We start from the raw sequence: 24,343 nt of genomic DNA on the forward strand, positions 1-24,343 counted from the left end.
GAACTAGAGTCTCCCTTGAACTAGGAGTAAAGTTCAAACTTCTAAGAAGAAAAGATTTGATTGGTTTGGCCAGTCTCTATGTAGTGTCGGGCTGTTCAGAATTCTGAACCAACACACCTCAAAGTCACTAAGCAGACTATGATAATTGCTTTATGATTAGATATCTATATCTGTTTCAATCAGGGTCACATGCAAGGCAAGGCAGCTTGTGCTAAAAGCAACTCTCAAAAGGAGCTGTGGGCATGGCAGGAAAGGGTTTGGCCATGCAGCTACATGAATCATCACTCTAATTTTATCCCTTAGGAATGGAAGATATGTACTAAGCACATGCAACCTCATCATCACTGTGTTGAGGACCACTACAAGAAAAGAGAGAATTTTCACAAGCCAGTAGGACTGAAGAGCTTTACTTCACCTCATTTTTGCCAGGGTTACCTGGCAAGGTATGGTAGGAAAGAAGACAGAACATACAATGTATTCCCCATGCCTCCAGTTATTTTTTGCTCATACAACAAAGTTCTAAAGGCAAAGCATGATTCTGGAAATCAATACATTGAGTTTTCCTCCTCACAGCTGAACATGGTTGAATGGTTTAAGTCTACTGAGTGTCAAAGATTAATCGATTTCAGAAAATCTAATGATTTCTGTATTTGTCTCGACTGTATGATGTTTCAAGATCTAGCTAAAGTAGCACCCCCACTCTCATCTCCACTGCCCTAAGCATTCTATCACATTACCCTGGTACTTCCATGATAGCATCTATCACAATCAGAAAACATCTTTGTTTATAGTCTCAGTCTTCCTGCCCTACTTCTTTAGAATGCAAACTCCACAAGGACTGGGACTTGTCTGTCTTTAACCACTAGATTCCCTATCTCCGATGCCTAGAACAGGGCTGCCAAGTAGTAACCTCCAATACAAACTTGAAGAATGAATAATTAATCATGGGGAAGGGATATCATCTAAAATTCTAGCATTATTTACCAATCCAAGCATTATTTACCAATCCAAGCATTATTTACCAAGATAACTTTGGTTTGTCTATTTGAGTAAGACAGGTTTAAATAACGCTCTGAGACTTTACAACACGTCAAATAAAATAAACTCACAAGGAACAAACTGAGAAACTCCTTTTCAAGTAATTTTTCAAATACTCAAAATTAGGTTTTAACCTAAACTCTGTGCAATTACATTCCATCTTAAATTAACAAGGTTCTCTTAATTTTTAACTAATTTATGGTTTTTATCAGTCATTTAATTAACAAATACTTATTACTTCCCAACTCTGTGAAGGGCATTATGGGTAATTAACCAAAGACCTTGCCCTGACAAAGCTTAGAAATCAATAGAAGAATGGCATGATCACAGTTATACTTTGGGAGGATTAACTTCATCTCAGTGTTTTATTGGACTGGAGGCAGAGAGACCGGTTAGAAGGCTATTTGGTAATTAGCTCAAGACAGATAAATGGAGGGTCTGAATTAGGACAGTGATTAAAATAAATCAATAAATATAAAATAAAAAATAATGTAAGATAGGACAGGCAAATGCTCTATGCTTTTAAATCTCTTAAGAGTTCCACAGGGAATATTATCAGTGCTAAAACACTTACTTTCTTAATTACAGGTGAAGGACAACCAGGGAGAACAAATGTTTTCTTTTTTTTTTTTTTTTTCAAATGTTTCATTCTTGCATATAACATTATGAAGTGGTCACCTATCACCATATTACAGATGGGTAATTTGTCAGATTAGACAAAAATATCTGAGTGTTTAAGAACTTTACTTTTGTGCCTAGAGCTTACCACCAGACTAACTAGTTAACTACACCATTTGGATTTTAGCTCTGATTTCTAAAATCAAACACTGACAACTCAAAAACTTAGTACATAACTACATTTCTCAGACTAAACTGGGAGCACTGGACTATAAGCCATGAGTCCTGAGGAAGATTTGAAAAATTTATATTTTCATTTTGATAATATGTTTTAAAGTGTATTCTGGATCATCCGAACAACTACCTCATATGCACAATCAATGGTACTAGAGCAAGGGTGGGTTTTTAAAAAAAAGGCACAGAAGGGTCTTATAAGGTAAATGATGTATTTATGCCAAGTGAAAGCCAAACCATCTGTGAGTTAAGGAGGAAAGCTCTGCAGCATTCAAATGAACAAAAGTGGTGTAGAAACGGGATTATCACAGGATATATAGTATATAAAAAAACTGCACCTTGCCAAGGCAGGCAATAGTGTATTTACTATGCAAAGAGTTTGTTTCAGCAAAGCAACATCATCCATTACCCTAAATTTAATTTGTTTTACTGGCTTTACACTTTTGTTTATATTTCATTTACAAGTCTACTTGTGTTTTATATTTACATAAAAGCAATAGACATAAGCAATTTATACTATATACATCCAAAAATTAAATATTTTAATAAAACTATTTAGGCCAATATAAGGACCCATAATATTTTTTTTCCCTTTAAAGGGGGGTACTGTATATATTACTCATGCTTAAGACTAACATGGTGGACAAGGGTGCCTGGGTGGCTCAGTGGGGTGAGCTTCTGCCTTCGGCACCATCGGGCTCTCTGCTCAGCGGGGAGCCTGCTCCCGCCACCCTCCCGCCTACTTGTGATCTCTCTCTGTCAAATAAATAAATAAAATCTTAAAGAAAAAAAAAAGACTAACATGGTGGACAAAATATGGAGATTCAAATCAGATCCATTTCCAAATGTTGGCTCTTCTAGTTGTTTAACATGGAACCCTAAACAGTAATCTCACCAAGCCTCCATTTACTTGCAAGGCTACTATGAAAAATAGTTATGTTGTACACTAGAACTCAAATGAAAATTCTTTTCCTCTTTCTCCATCTAAATTGAATTAGCTTTTTATGACATTAGATAGTCTATCAAACAATAGGGCTTAAGATCTTGTCGTCTTCAATGTCTCTCCATGGAGCTATTAATCTGGCATATACCATGCACATTACACCTTCACAATGTCTCCTTCTCACTACAACCAAGAATGTCTGAATCTCCAAAGTCTAAAACCTGGTATGGTACTTTTACCTCCATCTCCTCTAACCTACAACACATTCTCCATAAAAGCCACAGAATTTAACTCCCTTGAGTACATCTCTGAGGCTGTCACTCTCCTATTTTGAAAATTTTCTGTAACTCTCAAGGCCTTCTGCATTAAAGCTCTACCCAACCCATCCTTCCAACTTTACCTCCCAACTCTTAAACTGAAAGTTTCCTGAGGCAATGATACTGAGGTATGTCCTATCCCTAGCACAGTATATGACACATAAGAAATACCCAACAGTAACGCTTAATTAAAATCTGTAACGCTCCTCTTCCCCAAAAAAGATGTTAGACTGTCTCTGCTGGCATAACTCTTCCTTCATTTCTTTCTAACACAGTTCTAATTATTAACAGACAATTGTTCTAACCATAACAATCTGAAAACTGGCCTTTAAAGACAATCACAAAGAATCACCAAAAGAGACAACAGTCCTCCGTGATTAAAAAAAAAAAAAAAGTCAACGAAAAATCATTTTACTCTCCTTTATGTTAATTACTTTTTAAATTCTGAGTTTTACCACTAACTTAGAAGCCAGGTGACATGTACCAAATAATTGCAACGTAAAAGCTGTAAGAAAAAAACGGAACCAAATCCCTACTGGATAAGACAAGAACATCAGACAAATGTTTAACAAAATCTTCATTAACTGAAGCTTCTGAGTACCTCTGCAGTTACGTCCCCTAAAAATTTTTTGGTCCCTTATTCTCCTAACGAGTGAAAGCCAAAAGTCCAAGTTACACACACACATACTGTTTCTCCTCTGAATACGTAACCTATGACACTGCACGTCACTCTGACATCATCTCTTTGTAGGAAACGTGGGTCGGGGCCATCGGGCTCATCACAAACATTCCAGCGGGCACTTCTAAATCCTCACCTCTCTGTCGAGGCTCCTACACTCAGTGTCGCCGATCCAACCTTCCACTGCAACAGCTGGGAAAAACCCGAGGGCCCCAAACCCGCGTCTAAAAAGCGGACTCCCGCGTGCCTTCCGGTGGCACTACTGGGCTGTGCCAGCAGACAGGCTCCCGCGGCACCTGCGCACGGTCTAGAACACACTCGGGCCTCAGGGAACCCAGCGACATGAAACCATGGCCACAAGCTATGGTCGTAGAGTCGGTCGGTCCTATGCTTCAGCTCTTGAACAAAGAGCGGGCAAGCCCCGTCCTGGAATAGGACAGAGGCCACAACTCCTCTCTGCCAACCCAGCGCCCTCACAACTCCTGCACCATGACGGCAACGCCTGGGAGCCCACACCGCGGCCGGTCGTGCGGCCCCTGGAGTCTGCACACCGCAGCACGCGCCACGACTCAGTCTCCAAATCCACGAAATGGGTGTGGGGGGGGGGGGATAACACGGGGATAAAACGCGACTGACAGTGTCTCAGTTGTCGTCTGCCAAACGCCAGGGGCAAACGGGTCCCTCTGCGGACGACGGAGCCGCAACAGAAAAAGAAAACATTTTCGATTGTGACAACACCGGCGCACACGCTTCAAAATGCGAGCGCCCGCACGGTCCACGGCGCGGGGCTTAAATGCGGGGAGAGGCCGGTGCCCCGCGTCTCGAAGGCAACACACGGCCCCGCGCGGCCGACACCTCCGCGCCAGCCGCCGCCGCCGTCGGGGGGGGAAACGCCAAGTCAGGAAACCGGGTCAGAGCCGGCGGCTCCTCTAGGCCTCGGCGGCCGCCTCGGGTCCGCTCGAGCCCTCAGCACCCGGAGTCGCGTCGGTGTCAGGACGAGGCGACGGATCCCCTGCGCCCCGGACGAGGCGCTGCCCTCCCCGCCGCCCCTGCATGGAAGGGAGTCGCTGCGGGGAAGCCTCCGGACGCCCCCTTCTCCTCTACCTCCAGCGGCCGCCGCTTCCTCCTCCCTCCGCTCCGAGGTGGGGGCTCCGGGAGGTCCCGGGCGACTCCGAGCCCGGCGGGGCTGGCTCTGCCCGCGCTCCGGAGCCCCGGCCGGCCGCGTCGCTTCCCAGCTCGCCCCGGCGGGAGCGCTACGGGGGCCGGGGGCCGCGGAGGGAGCCCGGGCGGCGCCGCCGCCGCCGCCGCCGCCGCCGCCGCCGCTGGTGTGTCAGGGGCCGGGATTGTATTTCGAAAGATCCGCCATTTTCACCTCGTCATCACCATCACACTCAGCAGCTTCCCCGACCGCCCAGCCCGGCCGCCGCCGCCGCCGCCGCCGCGAGCCGCCCCGCCCTCCCCGCCCTCCCCGCCCTCCGCGGCCCTCCCCGCCCTCCGCCGCCCTCCCCGCCGCAGAGGCGCCCGCCCACAGACCCGGGGAAGCCGCCCGCCCGGCCCGCCAACCTTCAAACGCGCGGGGAGGCCCACGCGCGCTCGCCGAGACCGCCCGCCCCGCGGCGGAAGGGGGTGCTCCTGCGGGCCCGCGGCGGCCGCAGGGAGGTCGAGCCCCGGGTCCGGCGCGTTTCTGAGCAGCAGAGCCACACGGAAGGACAATGAAGAACCCGAAGTCCCTCGTTCTCAGACAAGCAACTTGAGGCGAGGACGACGGAGCGCGCGGCTCCCCGCGGCGCGGAGAGCGCGACGGACCCTCGGCGCCGGGCAGGACGCCGGCGTCCCCCCGCGGCCGCCCTGCCCCCAGACCCAGTCCGCGGCGACGCGGCCCAAACCCGCCGCGGTCCGGTTCCGAAAGCGGATTCCGAGCCATGTTGCTGTCCCTGCGTCTCACGTCCCTCCTGTCCGTGAGCCCGAGCTTCCCCTCTGTCGCCGCTCGGAGATGGGGACGCGCGCTGAGGAGTGAACGGCGGCTACAGCGCGGAAAACGCGCCTCTGCCCTAAATCACTCGCCGGGCGTCCGAAGGTCCGTCGGCGGACGGGACCGGAGCCCGCAAGACACGTCCGCTCGGGCAGAGCGAGTGGCCCCGCACGAGGGCTCGCAGAGCGTCCCCCGGCTCCGCCCGCCGCGCTGTGGCCCCTGAAGGGCACCAGGGTGCTCACCGTCTGAGGAAGCCCCACGACGCGCGACCAGACGTGCGACAGGACCCGAGTCGGTCCTGTCTGCTGGGTGCGGGAAGCTCTGGCCACGCCGAACCCCCGGCGTTACAGCCCGGGCCCGCCCGCGACCGCCGCGCGGGGTTTCACGGCCGAGCACAGGCCTCCACGGTCCTCTGGGCCGGCCGGTGTCCGCGGGGCGAGGTGGCCGCCGGACAGGCCGCCCCACCCCCTCCCTCCTCCCGAGCGACGAGCCCGTCCGGGAGCCGGCGGCCCCCCGCCGCGCCCGGCCGCTCCGCACCCGGCGGCCCGCTCCCCCCGAGTCCCGCGGCCCGCGGTCCCCCCGTCTCCAAACTTCACTCCGCCCCCGCCAGCCCGCCCCTCCGCACCCCGCCTGCTGTTTACCGTTGCTCGGCCAGGCTCAGGCCGGCCGGCCGCCGGCCCCCGGGCACCTCGGGGACATTACGACACTGAGCCGGGGGCTTCGCGAGGAAAACGGACGCACACGAAGACGGGATCATACAAAGGGCGGAGGACGAAGGGGCGGCGGGCAGCGAGGGAAGCAGGCGCTGGAACGAAATGACACAGCAGCAGAACCGGCTCCCAGAAACCCGGGGCGACAGTCGGCTTCGCGGGCCACGCAAGGTGCGTGTCAACAGCCGCCGGAACCCTTCCTCCCGCCGGCCGCGAGGGGCGGGCGGCCGGGCCAGGGCCGGCCCTTGCCGGGTGACAGCCGCCCAGCCGGGCGCCGGCGGGAAGAGGCCGGGCCGGGAGGCTCCCCCCGCCCCCTGCGGCCCGAGGAGGCGGCGCGGCGGCCCCCAGCCCGCAGGTTCCCGCTCTCCGCCGCGCCCCGCCGGCCCGGGCTCCCGCAGGGGGCGGTCCGGCGCCCTCCGCCCGCGCCACCACCCGCAGCGGGGGGCCGGCGTCCCCTTCCCGCCCGCCCGCCCGGAGGTCCCCACCCCCGGGGCTGACGCTCACCAAAGCCGCCGGCGGCGCCGCCGCCTGCTCCTCGCGCCGCGCTCCCTAGGCTCCCAGCAGCAGCGGCGGCGGCGGCGCCTCCGAGACACAGACCCGGGTTTGTTCAAAATCACGCGCCCAGCGCCATTCCACCGCCGCATCCCATAATACGCCGGGCCCTCCCCGCCCGCGCGCCCCTCTCCGCCCGCCCCTCTCCCCCGCCGGCCCCGCCCCCCGGCCCGCTTCCTTCGCCCCGCCCCTTCCGCGGCGCCTCGGCCCTCCCCGTGGCAACCCGCGCCTCGCGTCAGTGCGCCGGGTGCGGGGGCACGCTGCGGCCCCACGTGACGCGCGGCGGGCGCTCCGTCGGAGGCGTCGCCGGGAAGTTCCACCGGCCGAGCTGCGGGGGGAGCCGGCCGCGCCCGCCGCGGGCCGCCGCGCCTCGCCTCCGGCTCTCCCGCCGGGACGTTCGCGCCGCGGCTGAGCAGCCCCGCCGGCTGCTGTCCTGGGGGCATCGGGCGCGCGAACGCCCCCCTCCCTCTCTCGGTTTTGCGGGGAGCCCGGAGGCCCCGCCGAGTTACACTCACGCCGGCAGGGACTCGTCGCGGTTTGCCGCTGAGACCAACGCGGTCGGCGTTATCGGCGTTTAGGCACCTTTTGCCCCTTTTGTTCTCCCCGCTGTCCCGGCCGCAGAGTAGGAGGCGACAGCCGAACGCGGGTCGGAGCAGCCGGCGCCCGGGCAGCGACCGCGGTGCGGGACGGGCGACCGGACCGAGCACAGAGTGCGGAGGCCGGCGGTGTCGAAGCGCGTCGTGCGGCCTGCGGTTGCCGGCGTGCGCGGAGGACGCGCGGGCCGACGTGAGGGACTAAGCCCGGGGCCGCGGTGGGCCAGGCCAGGCTTCGCCGTCGTGGGGGCACTTGCTTTGGGGTCAGGCGGTCCAGGTTTTAGATTCCGGCACCTCGCGCCCTGGCGCAGAGCCGTTTGCCAAGGTCCTTGTCCCGGCCGCCGAGTGGAAACCCCGGCATCCTGAGGGCGACAGGATTGACGGGTGTCGAGCAGCTCCAGCGTCCCACCTGCCGTGTCAGTGCTGTTCTGCGAAAATCGCCACCACGCGTCTGTCCCGTGCACTCGCGGTGGCAAGGCACGTGGCATGGAACTAGAAGAGGCCTGGAAGCCAGAGGGTCTGCGGCCGGTGCGGGGAAGGGAGGAAATGGAAAGGTACACGGGCTTTGTTGGGGGTCAGTAGGTGAGTCCAGTTCATGAGGAGCCTTGAGAGCGAGTGGCCACGGCTCGTACCATGGACACCTCCAGAAGAAGAAGGGCGTTGAGGTGTCACACCCTGGCTGGATTCTAGGGAAACTGTCCCAAAAGGGAGAACATTTCTTGGTTTATTCCACAAGGCTAGCATAACCCTAATATCGAAACTCAGGACAAACAATACCCAAAGAAAGAGAGGAATTCTTCTCTTATGACTTTGTTGCAAGGAAAATTAGGTTAAAATATCAAAAACAGTGGTGTGGTACTAAAAAGAATTCATACCATGACAATGTATGGTTTACTTCAAGAAGGATGGTTTAACACTAAGAAATCTCAAGTAATTTATTGAAGGAGAAAAGCCAAATGATATTCTCTAGGGATGCATTATATAGTATTCAACAGCCATTTCTGAAATTTAAAAATTCATAGTAAACTAGAAATAAAAGACTATTTCTTTAAATGGATCATGATTATCATCAGAAAACAACAGTAACATCATACCTTAGAGTGAAATGAGGGAAGCATTCACATTAAAGTCAGGGAACCAACAAAGATGCAGGGCTATAGCAGTGATTATTTAATATTTTCTAGGGTGTGCTAGCTAAATGTAATTAAATAAGGAAGAAGAAAACAGAGGTTTGAAGACTGGAAAGAATAAAATAAATGGTTCTTATTAAAAAATAATCATAAAGGGACACCTGGGTGGCTCAGTTGGTTAAGCGGCTGTCTTTGGCTCAGATCATGATCCCAGTGTCCTGGGGTGGAGCCCTACTTGGGCTCCCTCTCTCTTCTCAGCTGGGAGTCTGTGTCTCCGTCTCCCTCTCCCTCTGCCCATCCCTCCCACTCGTAAGCACTCTCTCTCTCTCTCTCAAATAAATAAATAAAATCTTTTAAAAAGTCATCAAGAGGGGTGCTTGGATGGCTCGGTCGGTTAAGTATCTGACTCTTGATTTTGGTTCAGGTCTCCATCTCAGGGTTGTGAGACAGCCCTACCTCAGGCTCCCCGGTGGGCGTGGGCGTGGAGCCTGGTTAAGATTCTCTTTCTCCCTCTCCCCCTCCCACCCCACCCACCTTTCCCTCTTTAAAAAAATAAATAAATCACAAAGAGCTCAGTGTTGGGGTTAATTGCTTAGCCTCTGGAGTCAGACTACCTGGGTCCAAATTCTGGCCCTGCCACTTAGTAGCTGCATGATCTGGGGCAAGTTACTTTCCATCTCAGCCTCAGTTTTCTCTTCTGTAAATTGAGAATAGTGTAGGTATCATAAGGTTGTGAAGATTACTGAGAAAATATACATAAAACAGTTTGAACAGTGCCTGGCATTTGGTAAATGCTCAATGACCAAAAACCATTAATAATCAAAGCTATAATACAGAATAAGATATAACCTAATTTTTTACCTTTACAAGGATGTGGAGAAAGGGGAACCCTCCTACATTGTTGATGGGAATGCAAGCTGGAAGACAGCATGGAGGTTCCTCAAAAAGTTGAAAATAGAGCTACCCTACGACCCAGCAATCACACTACTGAGTATTTACCCCGAAGATACAAATGTAGTGATCTGAAGGGGCACATGCACCCAAATGTTTATAGCAGCAATGTCCACCATAGCCAAACTATGGAAAGAACCTAGATGTCCATCAACAGATGAATGGATAAAGAAGATGTGGTATGTATACAGTGGGATACTACTCAGCCATCAAAAAATGAAATTTTGCCATTTGCAACAAAGTGGATGGAACTAGAGATTACTATGCTAAGCAAAATAAGTCAATCGGAGAAAGACAATTATATAATCTCACTGATAGGAGGAATTTAAGAAACAAGGCAGAGGATCATAGGGGAAGAGAGGAAAAAATGAAACAAGATGAACCAGAGAGGGAAACAAACCATAAAAGACTCTTAGTCTCAGGAAACAAACTGAGGGTTACTGGAGTCGAGGGGTGGGAGGGATGGGGTGGCTGGGTGATGGACGCTAGGGAGGGTATGTGCTATGGTAAGTGTTGTGTATTGTGTAAGACTGAGGAATCACAGACCTGTATCCCTGAAACAAATAATACATTATATATTAATAATAAAAATATAAAGATTCTAAACTTAAAAAAAAAAGGCATTTTACCTCTAAGAGTAAATGCTATTCAAACATTTCTAGTTCAAAAAAGAATCTTTGCTTTATATTTGCCCGAAGGCTTTTATAGATAAACTGAAAACATTAACTCAGCAAGTATTTTGGTTATCTAGTGGATCCCACGCACTGTGGAAGGTACTGGGAATAAAGTGGCAGGCAAGATGAGGCGGCTCTGGCCAATGGAACTTCCCCCCGTGGTGGAGCTGTTCTATATTCACACTATCAGATGTAGCAGACATCTGAAATGCAGCTACTGCAGCTAAGAAACTGACTTTTTCATTTTATTTAATTATCTTTAATTTAAATTTAAGTAGCCATGTGTTGCTGATGACTATATATACTGGATAGCACAGGTCTAGAGGAAATGACAGAAAATGAACAGGTAGAAAATTAGAGCTTTCTAAATAAATAAAGGAGGTCTCTGAGGAAAATATCAGTACAGAAAATGAAAAGATAGTGGTATAGGGGCACCTGTCTGGCTCAGTCGATAGAGCACGTGACTCTTAATCTCAGGGTTGTGAGTTCAAGCCCCATGTTGGGATGGAGAGCCTACTTAAGATTTTTAAAAAATGGGGGCACCTGGGTGGCTCAGTGGGTTGGGCCGCTGCCTTTGGCTTGGGTCATGGTCTCAGGGTTCTGGGATCAAGCCCCGCATCGGGCTCTCTCCTCAGCGGGGAACCTGCTTCCTCCTCCATCTCTGCCTGCCTCTCTGCATACTTGTGATCTCTGTCAAATAGATAAATAAAATCTTTTAAAAAAAAAAAGATCTTAAAAAATGTTTTTAGTTAACAAAAGAGATAGTGGTATAAAGTATGAGTTGGGTGGAATTGTCAGTAGACAAAATGAAATGTATCATGGAGTACCTATTATATTTCAGGTATACTGTTAGGTACTAACTATGCAGTAGTTAATAAAATTTTCTTAACCACAGGCTCATGAGTCCATTTGAGGCCTAAGTCCAGATGTCTCTATACAAGAAACCAATTTATGCATCTATATGCATAATTATCACAGATCTATTATCCCTTATCAACAGTTTCAAAATCCAAAATTTTTGAAAACTAAAGGGTTTCCTGAAGCTTATGACAAACTCAGCAGACAAACTTGGCCCAATATGACATAAGGTACTGATATTCTTTACACCATTTAGTGTGAATATCCTTATATACCAGTGCAGAAATTCGATGTGTTTGATTATGGGGCTTGATTATGGCCAAAGGGGTTGAAAGGAACTTTCTAGAGTGATGGGATACTTTTGACCTTGATTGTGAGGCATAAGGGTATGCAATTGCCTAAACTCAAAGGGTATTCTTAAAGTGGATGCGTTTTGTTATATGTCAATTATACTTCATTAGAGGTTTTTTTTTTTAAGATTTTATTTATTTATTTGACAGAGATCACAAGTAGGCAGAGTGGCAGAGAGAGAGGAAGGGAAGCAGGCTCCCTGCTGAGCAGAGAACCTGATGTGGGGCTCAATTCCAGGACCCTCAGATCATGACCTGAGCTGAAGGCAGAGGCTTTAACCCACTGAGCCATCCAGGCGCCCCCCAAAAGTTGGTTTTAAAAGAAAAAAGTTTTTTAAATTATTTATCCTCCAAAATACACTGATACTCAGTGGTTTTCTAATAAGCGAATGTAGATCAGTATCACTTTGAATATATCCTAAATAATGTCAAACCACCTGAAAATTAAAATCAACCACTAAAATCATCTGCTGGTGGTAGGCAGGGTTCAGTTACTTTTCCTCTGGCAACAAGATTTATTTGCCTCTATAATAGTTATTTGTTTCTGAATTAAAAGGATAGAAGTAGGGGCGCCTGCATGGCTCAGTCTGTTAAGGATCTAACTTGATTTCGGCTCAGGTTGTGTCTCAGGGTGGTGAGATCAAGCCCATTGTCAGGCACTGTGCTCTACAGGGAGTCTACTCGAAATTATCTCCTTCTCCCTCAGTCCCTTCCTCTGCTCGCACAAGCTCTCATGCCCATGTGCTCTCTAAAATAAATAAATCTTTAAACAAAAAAAGAAGTGGAGGGTTCTCTATAACACTCTGATCTACAGTGTCTCTCCCCCACCCCCCCACCTGTGGTTTCACTTTCTGAGGTTTTATTATTATTTTTTTAATTTAAAAAAGATTTTATTTATTTGTCAGAGAGAGAGAGAGAGTACAAGCAGAGTGGCAGGCAGAAGCAGAGGGAGCTGAGCAAGGAGCCCAATTCTGGACTTGATCCCAGGACCATGGGATCATGACCCGAGCCGAAGGCAGACGCTTAACTGACTGAGCCACCCAGATGCCCCACTTTCTGAGTTTTTAGTTACCTGCAGTCAACTCTGGTCCAGAAGCAGATCCTCCCTGACATGTCATCAGAAAGTCAGCAGTAGCTTAATCCTAACACTAAATCCGAATGTCTGTGTCACTCACCTCACTTTATCACATTATGTAGGCATTTTACCGTCTCTCATCATCCCAAGAAGGTGAGTGCAGTGCGATATCCTGAGAGTGACCACATTCATACAACTTCATATATATCATTGTAGTTGCTATAATTGTTCTATTTTATTATTAGTTATTGCTGTTAATTTCTTACTGTGACTAATTTATAAATTAAACTTTATCATAGGTTTGTATGTACAGGAAAAGCATAGAATGTATAGGGTTCAGTACTATCTACTGTTTCAGCCATCCAACTAGAGGGATTAGAACACATTCCCTGTGGATAAGGGGATTTGTCTTGCTGGGGGTGTAACCATCCCTGTAGTTAGGAGTGGGCTTTACCCTTGAAGGAAGTATTTCCAGTGTCAGCCATCCTGAAAAAGGCACATCTTCAGAGAGGATATGGGAACTTGAAAGAGGGGCTCAGGGCGGGAAGTGCTTCCCCTCTCTCTCGGCCTTGCTCATTTGGACCGCGACCCAGACTTTAATGTGTTGGAAGGAATGTGCTCGTCTTCCACGTAACAGAAGACGACGACTTCTGCCTCTAGAGAGACTAGGAACCAGGGAAAGCTTTGTTTTCCCTTTTAATTACAAAACACCTTCCCTGGAGAAGAGCCTGCGAGTAGATAAGAATTCCCCTTATCGTTGTGGTTTCCATGGGGTTCCGTGAGCATGCAAAGCCATACTCAATCTTCAGCAATTTATTTAAACATTTAGGAGAATTCTTTGCTGTTTGAATGGCTGCTTCATCTTCCTTCACATGCTGTGCCACAGATGACTCAGTGCTTGCCTCTCACCTGTGTTTACAAGCAGTTTGTCTTTCCCTGGATTCAGGCTCGTCAGTTGTCCTGTGACCTCAGCTTTCTGATCGGCTCAATAGAAGTTATGATTTTGTAGCCTGTCCAGCTTATTGATGTGATGGTGGAAACAGTGCTCTTTGCGGCCTTCTGTACTAGGCAGAAGCTGGAAGTCCTCCAGGTATTATTTTGTTCAGAGGGTCTGGGGGTATCTATTGTTGGACCACAGTGCTCGATAGTTTTTACCCAAGATAGTCCTTCTACTTATTCTTTTTTTATATAAAGATTTTATTTATTTATTTGTCAGAGAGAGAAAGAGCACAAGCAGGAGGAACTGCAGAGGGAAAAGCAGACTCCCTGATGAGCAAGGAGCCCAACACAGGACTTGATCCCAGGACTCCGGGATCATGACCTGAGCCAGAGGCAGACACTTAACCAAATGAGTCATCCAGGCGTCCCTCTACTCACTCTCTTAACCCATCCCTTCATTGTCTTTCTAGGTCTCAGAGCTCTTGCTTTACAACCCAGATTTCACTGTTTGCTTCTGGTGTTCCTAGTTGGTGGCAGAGGTGGACCATCTTCTCTACCTCACTAACATTAGTTTCTGCCCAACCTTTGGATTTTATGTTCCTGATTTTAGTGCCACCTCCAGAGAAGGGAAATTTAGATGGAAACAACGTCACATCCAATGATGTTGGGATTAAGTAGGTCTACTTACTTACTCAAGTATGTTCTTTACTCAGCATAACAAATATTTTTTTTGATTGCTTACTAAATACAAGGCACAAAGTTTTGGGTACCAGCTCGTTTATCAAAATCAATCAGACTATCACATAACTTTCACCCTTCTCTCCCATTTCCAATTCAACTATATGACCCAAATTGAAACATGAATGGTGGGGAATGAGCAGACAGACAGAGTGGGCACTAGAGGACGTGAATGAAGCCTCAAGTTATAGTGGGTCTAGAGATAGAAAAGGAAGATCATCAGAACATACTGGGTAATGGACAGGGTATAGCCTGAGAAGAGCCATGGTCCTTCAAGCAGGAGAAGAATACCTGCCCTGGCACTGTTCTTAAGAGGACCTTCTGAGACACACAAATGGCCAACAGACACATGAAAAGATGCACAGTATCAGTAATCATCGGGAAAATGCAAATCAAAACCACAGTGAGATACCACCTTATACTTGTCAAGATGGCTAAAATAAAAAAGATAAGAAATATCAAGTGTTTGTGAGGATGTGGAGAAAGGATGTGGAGAAAAAGGAATCCTCATGCACTGTTAATGGGAATGCAACTTGGTGGAGCCACTGTGGAAAACAATATGGATGTTCCTCAAAAAATATAATTACCATATGCTCTAGTAATTCCATTACTTGGTATTTACCCAAAGAAAACAAAAATGCTAATTCAAAAAGATAAATTTATTTCTATGTTTATTGCAGCATTACTTAAAATAGGTAACATATGGAAGAAGCCCAAGTGTTCACTGATAGAGGAATGGATAAAGATGTGGAATATTGATCTATGTAGTAACATATCTATCTAGTAAGATATCTATTTATCTGTATCTATCCATCTTACTCAGCCATAAAAAAGAATGAGATCTTGCCATTTGCAACAACATGGATGGACCTAGAGGGTATAATGCTACGTGAAAGCAGTCAGACAGATAAAGATAAATAGCATATAACTTCATTCATATGTGGAATTTAAGAAACAAAACAAATAAACAAAAAAGAGACAAACTAGAGACTTAAATACAGAGAACAACCTCGTGGTTGCTACAGGGCAGGTGGTCGGAGGATGGGTGAAATAGGTGATGAGGTTTAAGAGTACATTTACCATGATTAGCACTGAGTAATGTGTAGAATTGTTGAATCACTATATTGTACACCTGAACCTAATATAATGCCATATGTTAATTATACTTCAATTAAAAATATAATGAGATAAATTGTCAAGGAAAATAAAAGGACTTGCTGGTCATCCAGACAAAGAGGAGCTTTAAGGAAGCAGAACAGTTACACTGAAACTTCTCTTCATTTGAAGGTGACAGGGCACCAGCTTTTGACACTGTTAGAGAAGACAGAAGACTTCTTAAACCATAAATAAATATATATAAAAATACATAAAAGCCCTTAAGATGACTAAATTTAATACACACACAAGACTATTGAACAAAAAGCATTTTATTCCCTTTTTATTTTTAATTTTTTTTTTAAGATTTTATTTATTTATTTGACAGAGATCACAAGTAGGCAGAGAGGCAGGCAGCAAGAGAGGGGGGGGGGAAGCAGGCTCCCTGCCGAGCAGAGATCCCAATGCGGGGCTCGATCCCAGGAGCCTGGGATCATGACCTGAGCCGAAGGCAAAGGCTTTAACCCACTGAGCCACCCAGGTGCCCCTTTATTCCCTTTTTAAATTGAGATTTTACATTCAATAAAATGCATAGATCTTAAGTATAAAGTATGATTAACCTTGATAAAGAGTGCCATACCACTCTTATAACTCATACCTCTGTAAACATATAGAATATTTTCATCACCTCTTGGTACTTCCTACTAAATTACCAACCTTCTGCATTTTCCCCTCCCTAAGTAATTTCTGATTTTCTGTCTCCATATATTAGTTTTGTTTGACTTAGAACTTCAGGTACATAGAATCTTATTATATGTATTTTTTAATGTCTGATTTCACTCGGTATATTTTGAGATTCATTCATATTCTTGCATATATCTGTAGTTTTTTTCCCTTTTTAATGCTGAGTAGTATTCCATTGAAGACATATACCACAGTGTCTCCATTCCCTTTCCTTATAACGGACATTTGGTTTGTACTCATTTGAAGCTATTATAAATAAAACAGGTATAAGATTTTTACACAAGTAAACAAATGGAAATCATGATTTTAAAAACACAACACTGATGATACATTGAAAGAGAATGACTGAATCCTGTTAAGTGGCCTGAAAAGTGGAAAAGATATCTCAAAACACAGAGCAAGATAATATAAAGAGAGAAATTACGATGAAAAGAGCACATAGAGGGTGCTGGGGTGGCTCAGTTGGATGGGCAGCTGCCTCAGCTCAGGTCATGATCCCAGGGTCCTAGGATCGAGCCCCGTGTCAGACTCCTTGCTCAGTAGAGAGTCTGCTTCTCCCTCTCCCTCTGCTCTTGCTCTCTCAAGTAAATAAATAAAATCTTAAAAAAGAGAGAAAGAGAGGAAGAAAGAGGCACATCATTTTGAAGATACATCCAAAAGACTTGACATATGACTGTTGGGAGTTCTCCAAGGAGAGAAAGGAACATCTAAAAGAGAAGTAATAATTAAACAAATAATAGAAAATTTCCCTGACCTAAAGACAGACCTGCATCTGCAAGTGGAAGGGGTCACTGAGTTCCAGGTAGTATCAGTGGAAAAAGACACACCTAGGCATATGTGAGGGAAATTCCTATGAAGAGAAGATCTTTAAGGACTTTCCCATGGAAAGAACAAGTTACTTACAAAAAGAAGAAAAACAAGAAGAACAAAGAAGACTATGGGGGTGGGAGAGGAGGAGTGAGAAGGAAGAAAAAGAGGAGGAGGAGGAGGAAGAAAAAGAACAAGAGAGGGAGAAGGAGGAGAAGAAGAAAGGTGCAGAAATAAAGCCAAATAACGACAAGCAAAGGCTATTTACTTAGAGCTTTTCTATAGCAAGGGACTTGGGCCATCATCATTTATGTCTGACAGATACTCAGAGACAGGCAGAGGAATGGAAAGCTTTATAGTGGAAAAAAGGAACTCAAGTATGCCCTGATTGGAGGTTGCTGGCACAGGGAAGCTGTCTGCGGCCGCCCAGAAGTGGGGTAGCCTATGTAACTGATAGGCGGCCTGGGGTGGGGAGAATGGGGGGTGGGGGGGCTTTAGTATTTGGCTTTCCTGGTTGGGGCAAAAATTAGGGAAGCTGTCTGTGATTGGCCAAGCGCTGGCCATTTTGGGGCTGATAACCACAGGAGTCGTTAGGCTTTCTGGGATGGTTGCTGCAGATGGGGAGTGGACTAGTTGCTAAAGACTGTTGTCAGTTTTGTTTTTACATATGTTCTTGTCATTGTTTGTTTGCATATTCAGTCTCTCAAAGAGGATGAAAAGAGAGAATGAAGAAAAGAGGGAGGGAGGGAAGAAGGATGGAAGGTAGGAGGGAGTGTAAGAGAGTGAGAGAAATCACAGGCATTGGACTCCTCATTTGAAATCCTGGGAGCTGAAAGACTGGAGTAACATTTTATAGGTCACTGAGGGGGAAAAAGACAGCAGCTCAGCGCAAACCCCATTCAACCACCAAGATGATGGGAAGGTATTTGTGAATATGCGCAGATTCACCAACACACTACCCGTGCACAGCCTCTGAGGCGTCACTTAAGAGTGAGCACTACTCGGACGCCTGGGTGGCTCCGTTGGTTAAGCGGCTGCCTTCGGCTCAGGTCATGATCCCAGCATCCTGGGATCGAGTCCCGCATCGGGCTCCTTGCTCGGCGGGGAGCCTGCTTCTCCCTCTGCCTCTGCCTACCACTCTGTCTGCCTGTGCTCGCTCGCTCGCTCTCTAACAAATAAATAAATTAAAAAAAAAAAAAAAGAGTGAGCACTACTAAATAACGAGACACTCAGAAGAGAGACCTCGTGTCAACACAGGGAACATGAAGAGAAGGGGAATTTATGATGAATTAGTTTAGTCTGAATTTATAGAGCAAGTGAATAACGACAACGAAACTGGGAATTATAGCCCAAGTGTTAACTGAAGGGTTCCTAAATAGAAGAGACATACTGCAGGGGCATCTGGGTGGTTCAGTGGGTTAAAGCCTCTGCCTTCAGCTCAGGTCATGATCCCGGGGTCCTGGGATCGAGCCCCACATCGGGCTCTCTGCTCAGCGGGGAGCCTGCTTCCTCCTCTCTCTACCTGCCTCTCTGCCTACTTGTGATCTTTGTCTGTCAAATAAATATAATCTTAAAAAAAAAGAGAGAGAGAGACATACTGCAAAGGAAAAGCAAATACTGAAATGGAACAAAGTACCAACCTATCTCAGTGAGCCAAGGATAGAGGGGGCAGACGTCAGTATATCCTCCAGGTCTCAAATCGAAGTGAAGGATGTGGAAGTGAAAATATTCTGTGAGTCTCATTTATCGAGGTATGATACAGAGGCAATGGGGGACTAAAGTGTCCAGAAGCGAGGAAAGGGCTGAAACTTGTCCTCACATATTCTTAAAGGAAAAGTGATACTGAATGTCAGGAAAGGAAAGGTAATCACCAGTTAAACTGAAAAGAAGATGAGCCTTGATACACTTTTCACACTAGTTAAATTGAAAAGAAAATGATACAGGACATGACAGAGAAATATAATAAGAAATAGAAACATCCAGAATGAGTGGCAGAACTCAGGTAGGAATTAGAAATAAAAACATCATTTTAGGAATGAAGACTCGACTAGAAGGAGACTAGGAGTAAATAAAAGTGTCAGATAATGCCTTAAGAGAAAATGATGGAAAATCAAATTAAAAATGTGAAAAAAAATAAAAAGATTTTGAGGGAAGGTGACTAATATTAAGAAAAAGAAGACCTAACACAAAGACAATAGTAGTTTCTGAGGAAAGAAACCAAAGAAATAGAGCAAGAACAAAAATGATAAAGGTATTATTGAAAAAACGAAAACTGCCTATTGAAAGAGCACGCTCTATACCTAAGAATGACCAACACCAGCATGTGGTCTAGTAAAATTTCTTGATGTTAAAGGGAAAAAAATTGGGACGTATACTAGGCAAAAAGACGATGTGACCTATAAGGAAAAGAAAATTAGACTCTCACAAGATATTTTTCAGCAATGCTTTAGGTCATAAGAAAATGGAGCACCACACTTCAGGCTCTCAAGAAAAGTGAGTCAGGGATTATTATATCTAACAAAACTGATTTCCAAACATAAAAGGCACAGATGTTTCCAACACTCAAGAACATTCAAAATTATGTTTTCCAGGAGTTCTTCCTGAGAAATCTATTAAAGAACTAGCTTTAGCCAACTAAAATGACTAAGAGGTCTCAGTATAAGAACCGATGGTGAACATTAAATATGTACTGCTTATGGATCAAGACCAAAGGAGGATTAGGAGGAAGAAAGTTTAGTTTGTCACAGCTGAACGGGCTCACAATCTAGGTAGAGAATAGAGGAAATGGGAGAGTAGTAGTAGGAAAATGTTGAATTCTTCAGCAATCACATTGGGGATGGTAGTATTTAAATTGTGTGTATAACATAGGATGAGTAAAATGAATAATTTTGGAACATTTTGCTCCCATACTCTCCTCTATACTTGTGAACCAGGATTCTGGATGTGGAAGTAAGGAGATGCAGATGTGATACAGAAAAAGTTAAGTAAGATCATCTATATTGGAATTTGAAGTATCAGAATGAACTCACGACTTATTTTATCCTTAAAATATGTATTCTTTAGCTCTGTCCTATGAAAAGGTCCCCAAATGACCAAGACAGTAGCAATGAACATCCTTAGCACTCAGATTGTTATCTGTAAATATCATTCCTAAAAGGAACTAAAGGAACAAGGGCTGATTCTTGGTCTAGGCTAGGAAACACACACAATGACCCTAAAATAATTTTGTCACAATAGCAACATGTGGAATAAATGCAGGGTAAGGATTGGTGCTCAGAAAACAGAATATATGCAATCACCTAGGCCCTTTTTAAGTTATATATCAAGGCATATTTGAGCTGGGTACATTGGACACAAAGTGGACAATGCACCAGGAAAAGGATCTGGATGTCTTCCTCTGCATATTTGTAAGGAAATTCTGAGGGGTTAGAGACCAGCTTTTACATCTGATTATATAAAAATGGGAATTTCCTGGCTAGAAAAATGGCTAATAGGCAAGAGTTTAGTGAGAACTCATCTAGTGGTGTGGACATCTAAGCTAGAGCAATGCTACCCAAACTTTAATGTGCAAGAATTACTAGATGGATTTTGCTAATATGACAGTTTGACTCAGTAAGTAGGGGCTGGGACCTAAGATTTTACCTAGTAAAACAACATTAGGATTTCTTAATTCAAACAAGCCTAGCTAACTTCTTGCTGCTAAGCAACTAAAAAGAGAGAACAAGTTTCCAGTACCATGCTTGTTTGTTTTTCCACCCTTCTGTAAGTAAAACCTAAAAATATGTGGTTGGGCAGGATTACCCCTGAGCAGTCTGGAAAAGGGAGGCCTTGTCATGTTAAAAAGTTGAGTCAAAGTCATCAAAAATCTCCAAACAAACAAAAGTCCAGGACCAGATGGCTTCCCAGGGGAATTCTACCAAACATTTAAAGAAGAATTAATTCCTATTCTCCTGAAACTGTTCCAAAAAATAGAAATGGAAGGAAAACTTCCAAACTCATTTTATGAGGCCAGCATCACCTTGATCCCAAAACCAGACAAGGATCCCACCAAAAAAGAGAATTACAGACCAATATCCTTGATGAACACAGATGCGAAAATTCTCACCAAAATACTGGCCAATAGGATCCAACAGTACATTAAAAGGATTATTCACCACGACCAAGTGGGATTTATTCCAGGGCTGCAAGGTTGGTTCAACATCCGCAAATCCATCAATGTGATACAACACATTAATAAAAGAAAGAGTAAGAACCATATGATACTCTCAATAGATGCTGAAAAAGCATTTGACAAAGTGCAGCATCTCTTCCCGATTAAAACTCTTCAAAGTGTAGGGATAGAAGGCACGAAAAACCCACTGCAAATATCATTCTCAATGGAGAAACACTGAAAGCTTTTCCGCTAAGGTCAGGAACACGGCAAGGATGTCCATTATCACCACTGCTGTTCAACATAGTACTAGAAGTCCTAGCCTCAGCAATCAGACAACAAAAAGAAATTAAAGGCATCCAAATTGGCAAAGAAGAAGTCAAACTATCACTCTTTGCAGATGATATGATACTATATGTGGAAAACCCAAAAGGCTCCACTCCAAAACTGCTAGAACTTGTACAGGAATTCAGTAAAGTGTCAGGATATAAAATCAATGCACAGAAATCAGTCGCATTTCTTTACACTAACAACAAGACAGAAGAAAGAGAAATTGAGGAGTCAGTCCCATTTACAATTGCACCCAAAACCATAAGCTACCTAGGAATAAATCTAACCAAAGAGGCAAAGAATCTATACTCAGAAAACTATAAAGTACTCATGAAAGAAATGGAACCAGAAAAGACCTCAAATAGCCAAAGGAATATTGAAAAAGAAAGCCAAAGTCGGTGGCATCACAATTCCAGACTTCAAGCTCTGTTACAAAGCTGTCATCATCAAGACAGTATGGTACTGGCACAAAAACAGACACACAGATCAATGGAACAGAATAGAGAGCCCAGAAATAGACCCTCAACTCTATGGTCAACTAATCTTCGACAAAGCAGGAAGGAATGTCCAATGGAAAAAAGACAGCCTCTTCAACAAATGGTGCTGGGAAAATTGGACAGCCACATGCAGAAAAATGAAATTGGACTATTTCCTTACACCACACACGAAAATAGACTCAAAATGGATGAAGGACCTCAATGTAAGAAAGGAATCCATCAAAATCCTTGAGGAGAACGCAGGCAGCAATCTCTTTGACCTTAACCGCAGCAAATTCTTCCTAGGAACATCGCCAAAGGCAACAGACGCAAGGGCAAAAATGAACTATTGGGATTTCATCAAGATCAAAAGCTTTTGCACAGCAAAGGAAACAGTGAACAAAACCAAAAGACACCTGACAGAATGGGAGAAGACATTTGCAAACGACATATCAGATAAAGGGCTAGTATCCAAAATCTAGAAAGAGCTTAGCAAACTCAACACCCAAAGAACAAATAATCCAATCAAGAAATGGGCAGAGGACATGAACAGACATTTCTGCAAAGAAGACATCCAGATGGCCAACAGACACATGAAAAAATGCTCCACATCACTCGGCATCAGGGAAGTACAAATCAAAACCACCAATGAGATACCACCTCACACCAGTCAGAATGGCTAAAATTAACAAGTCAAGAAATGACAGATGCTGGCGAGGATGTGGAGAGAGGGGAACCCTCCTACACTGCTGGTGGGAATGCAAGCTGGTGCAACCACTCTGGAAAACAGTGTGGAGGTTCCTCAAAAAACTGAAAATAGAGCTACCCTATGACCCAGCAATTGCACTACTGGGTATATATCCTAAAGATACAAACGTGGTGCTCCGAAGGGGCACGTGCACCCGAATGTTTATAGCGGCAATGTCCACAATAGCCAAACTGTGGAAAGAACCTAGATGTCCATCAATAGATGAATGGATAAAGAAATGTGGTATATATACACAATGGAATACTATGCAGCCATCAAAAGAAATGAAATCTTGCCATTTGCGATGACATGGATGGAACTAGAGGGTATTATGCTTAGCGAAATAAGTCAATCGGAGAAAGACAACTATCATATGATCTCTTTGATATGAAGAAGTGGAGATGCTATGTGGGGGGGTTGGGGGGAGGTAGGAAAAGAAAAAATGAAAAGATGGGATTGGGAGGGAGACAATCCTTAAAAGACTCAATCTCAAAAAACAGACTGAAGGTTGCTGGGGGGAGGGGGGACGGGAGAGGGTAGTGGGGATATGGACATTGGGGAGGGTATGTGCTATGATGAGTGCTGTGAAATGTGTAAACCTGGCGATTCACAGACCTGTACCCCTGGGGATAAAAATACATTATATGTTTATTAAAATAAAAAAATTAAAAATTAAAAAAAAAAAAAAGTTGAGTCAAATTGCTGATTACAATAATCAGGAAGGTAGACAATTTCCCTACCTAACTTGTAGCCCTAGTGGAGGTTTATAGAAAGAGACAGTTGGTGTGTTTGGTTTCTTCTTTTGCTTTCAGCAAGGTATTACAAATAAAGCTCCAAGTCACGGTGAAAAGCAAACAGAACATCTGGTAATTCTGGGCCTTCACTAAGTTGAAAAAGCCAGCTGCCTACGTACCCCTAAATAGCAGAAGAGATTTGCCTTAGAGATTTCTCATAGCCCATTAAGACTTTTTGGCAAACACAAATGGGCAAAAAAGGAACAGAAAACAAAGATAAACTGAAGCAAAAATCAAATTAACGGAGTTCCCTTCTCACTTAAGCCTGTTGTTTCAGATAACCTCAAGACTGTCATCATTAAAAAGAAGTTAAGGAAGGTGTGAGTGTGAAAGACAGGAAATAGGTCACATTTAACAATTTCTAGAAACAACTGTGGGTGTGGTTACCGGAACCTGAAACTGTCTGGAAGCAGTTTACTAAATATTCAATGAAATTACATTAAACAACAACAACACTGAAAAACCTGGCCTACAAAAGCTCTCGATCCAAGTCCAAACGCTTTCCTCCAGAAAGGGAATACTCTTCAACACCCAGGTGACTTGTATTCTTAGGGCCAAACTGGGGCCCAGAGTGTAAGGGGTAATTGAGATCCTCTCAAAGAGCAGAACAAGGGTCTAACCGGAAAACTTACTCCCTCCAAGGGTAGGGGTATTTCTCGTTCCTTCCCCCGGATTCCACCATTGCTTTGGAGAAGTAACGGCTGTGGGGTTCACATTCCACGTTTGCTGAGTTCTAAGTGTGCTCATCCTGCTCCTGTTCCACCCGTTTTGTATTTCGCGCGTAGGCACGAGGCAGATAATTTGTTCACCGTGTATGTGACCCTGGGC

General features: G+C 45.6%; 2 protein-coding genes across 12 annotated transcripts in view; one reads left to right on the plus strand and one right to left on the minus strand.

The window, feature by feature from the left end:
- Window positions 1-7,179, minus strand: part of LIN54 (lin-54 DREAM MuvB core complex component) — a 67,680-nt gene extending 60,501 nt beyond the window's left edge. For 5 of the 10 annotated variants that reach the window (XM_080797712.1, XM_080797710.1, XM_080797708.1 and 2 more), the window contains exon 1: window positions 7,016-7,179. The gene's annotated coding sequence lies outside the window, so the exon portion shown is untranslated. Of the gene's footprint in view, window positions 1-4,933; window positions 5,133-6,442; window positions 6,802-7,015 lie in introns of those variants that run through there. The other 5 variants (XM_080797713.1, XM_080797711.1, XM_080797706.1 and 2 more) reach the window with 4 other exon arrangements.
- A 121-nt stretch (window positions 7,180-7,300) lies between these two features.
- Window positions 7,301-24,343, plus strand: part of COPS4 (COP9 signalosome subunit 4) — a gene marked incomplete at its 5' end in the record, with an annotated part of 52,932 nt that continues 35,889 nt past the window's right edge. Inside the window, one exon of one of the 2 annotated variants that reach the window (XM_080797535.1) lies at window positions 7,301-8,210. In XM_080797535.1, the coding sequence (XP_080653661.1) occupies window positions 8,143-8,210 (68 nt within the window). The remainder of the gene's footprint in view (window positions 8,211-24,343) is intronic. The other variant, XM_080797533.1, reaches the window with a different exon arrangement.

This window comes from Martes martes (genome assembly GCF_963455335.1).
Source record: "Martes martes genome assembly, chromosome: 2".
NCBI lineage: Eukaryota > Metazoa > Chordata > Mammalia > Carnivora > Mustelidae > Martes > Martes martes.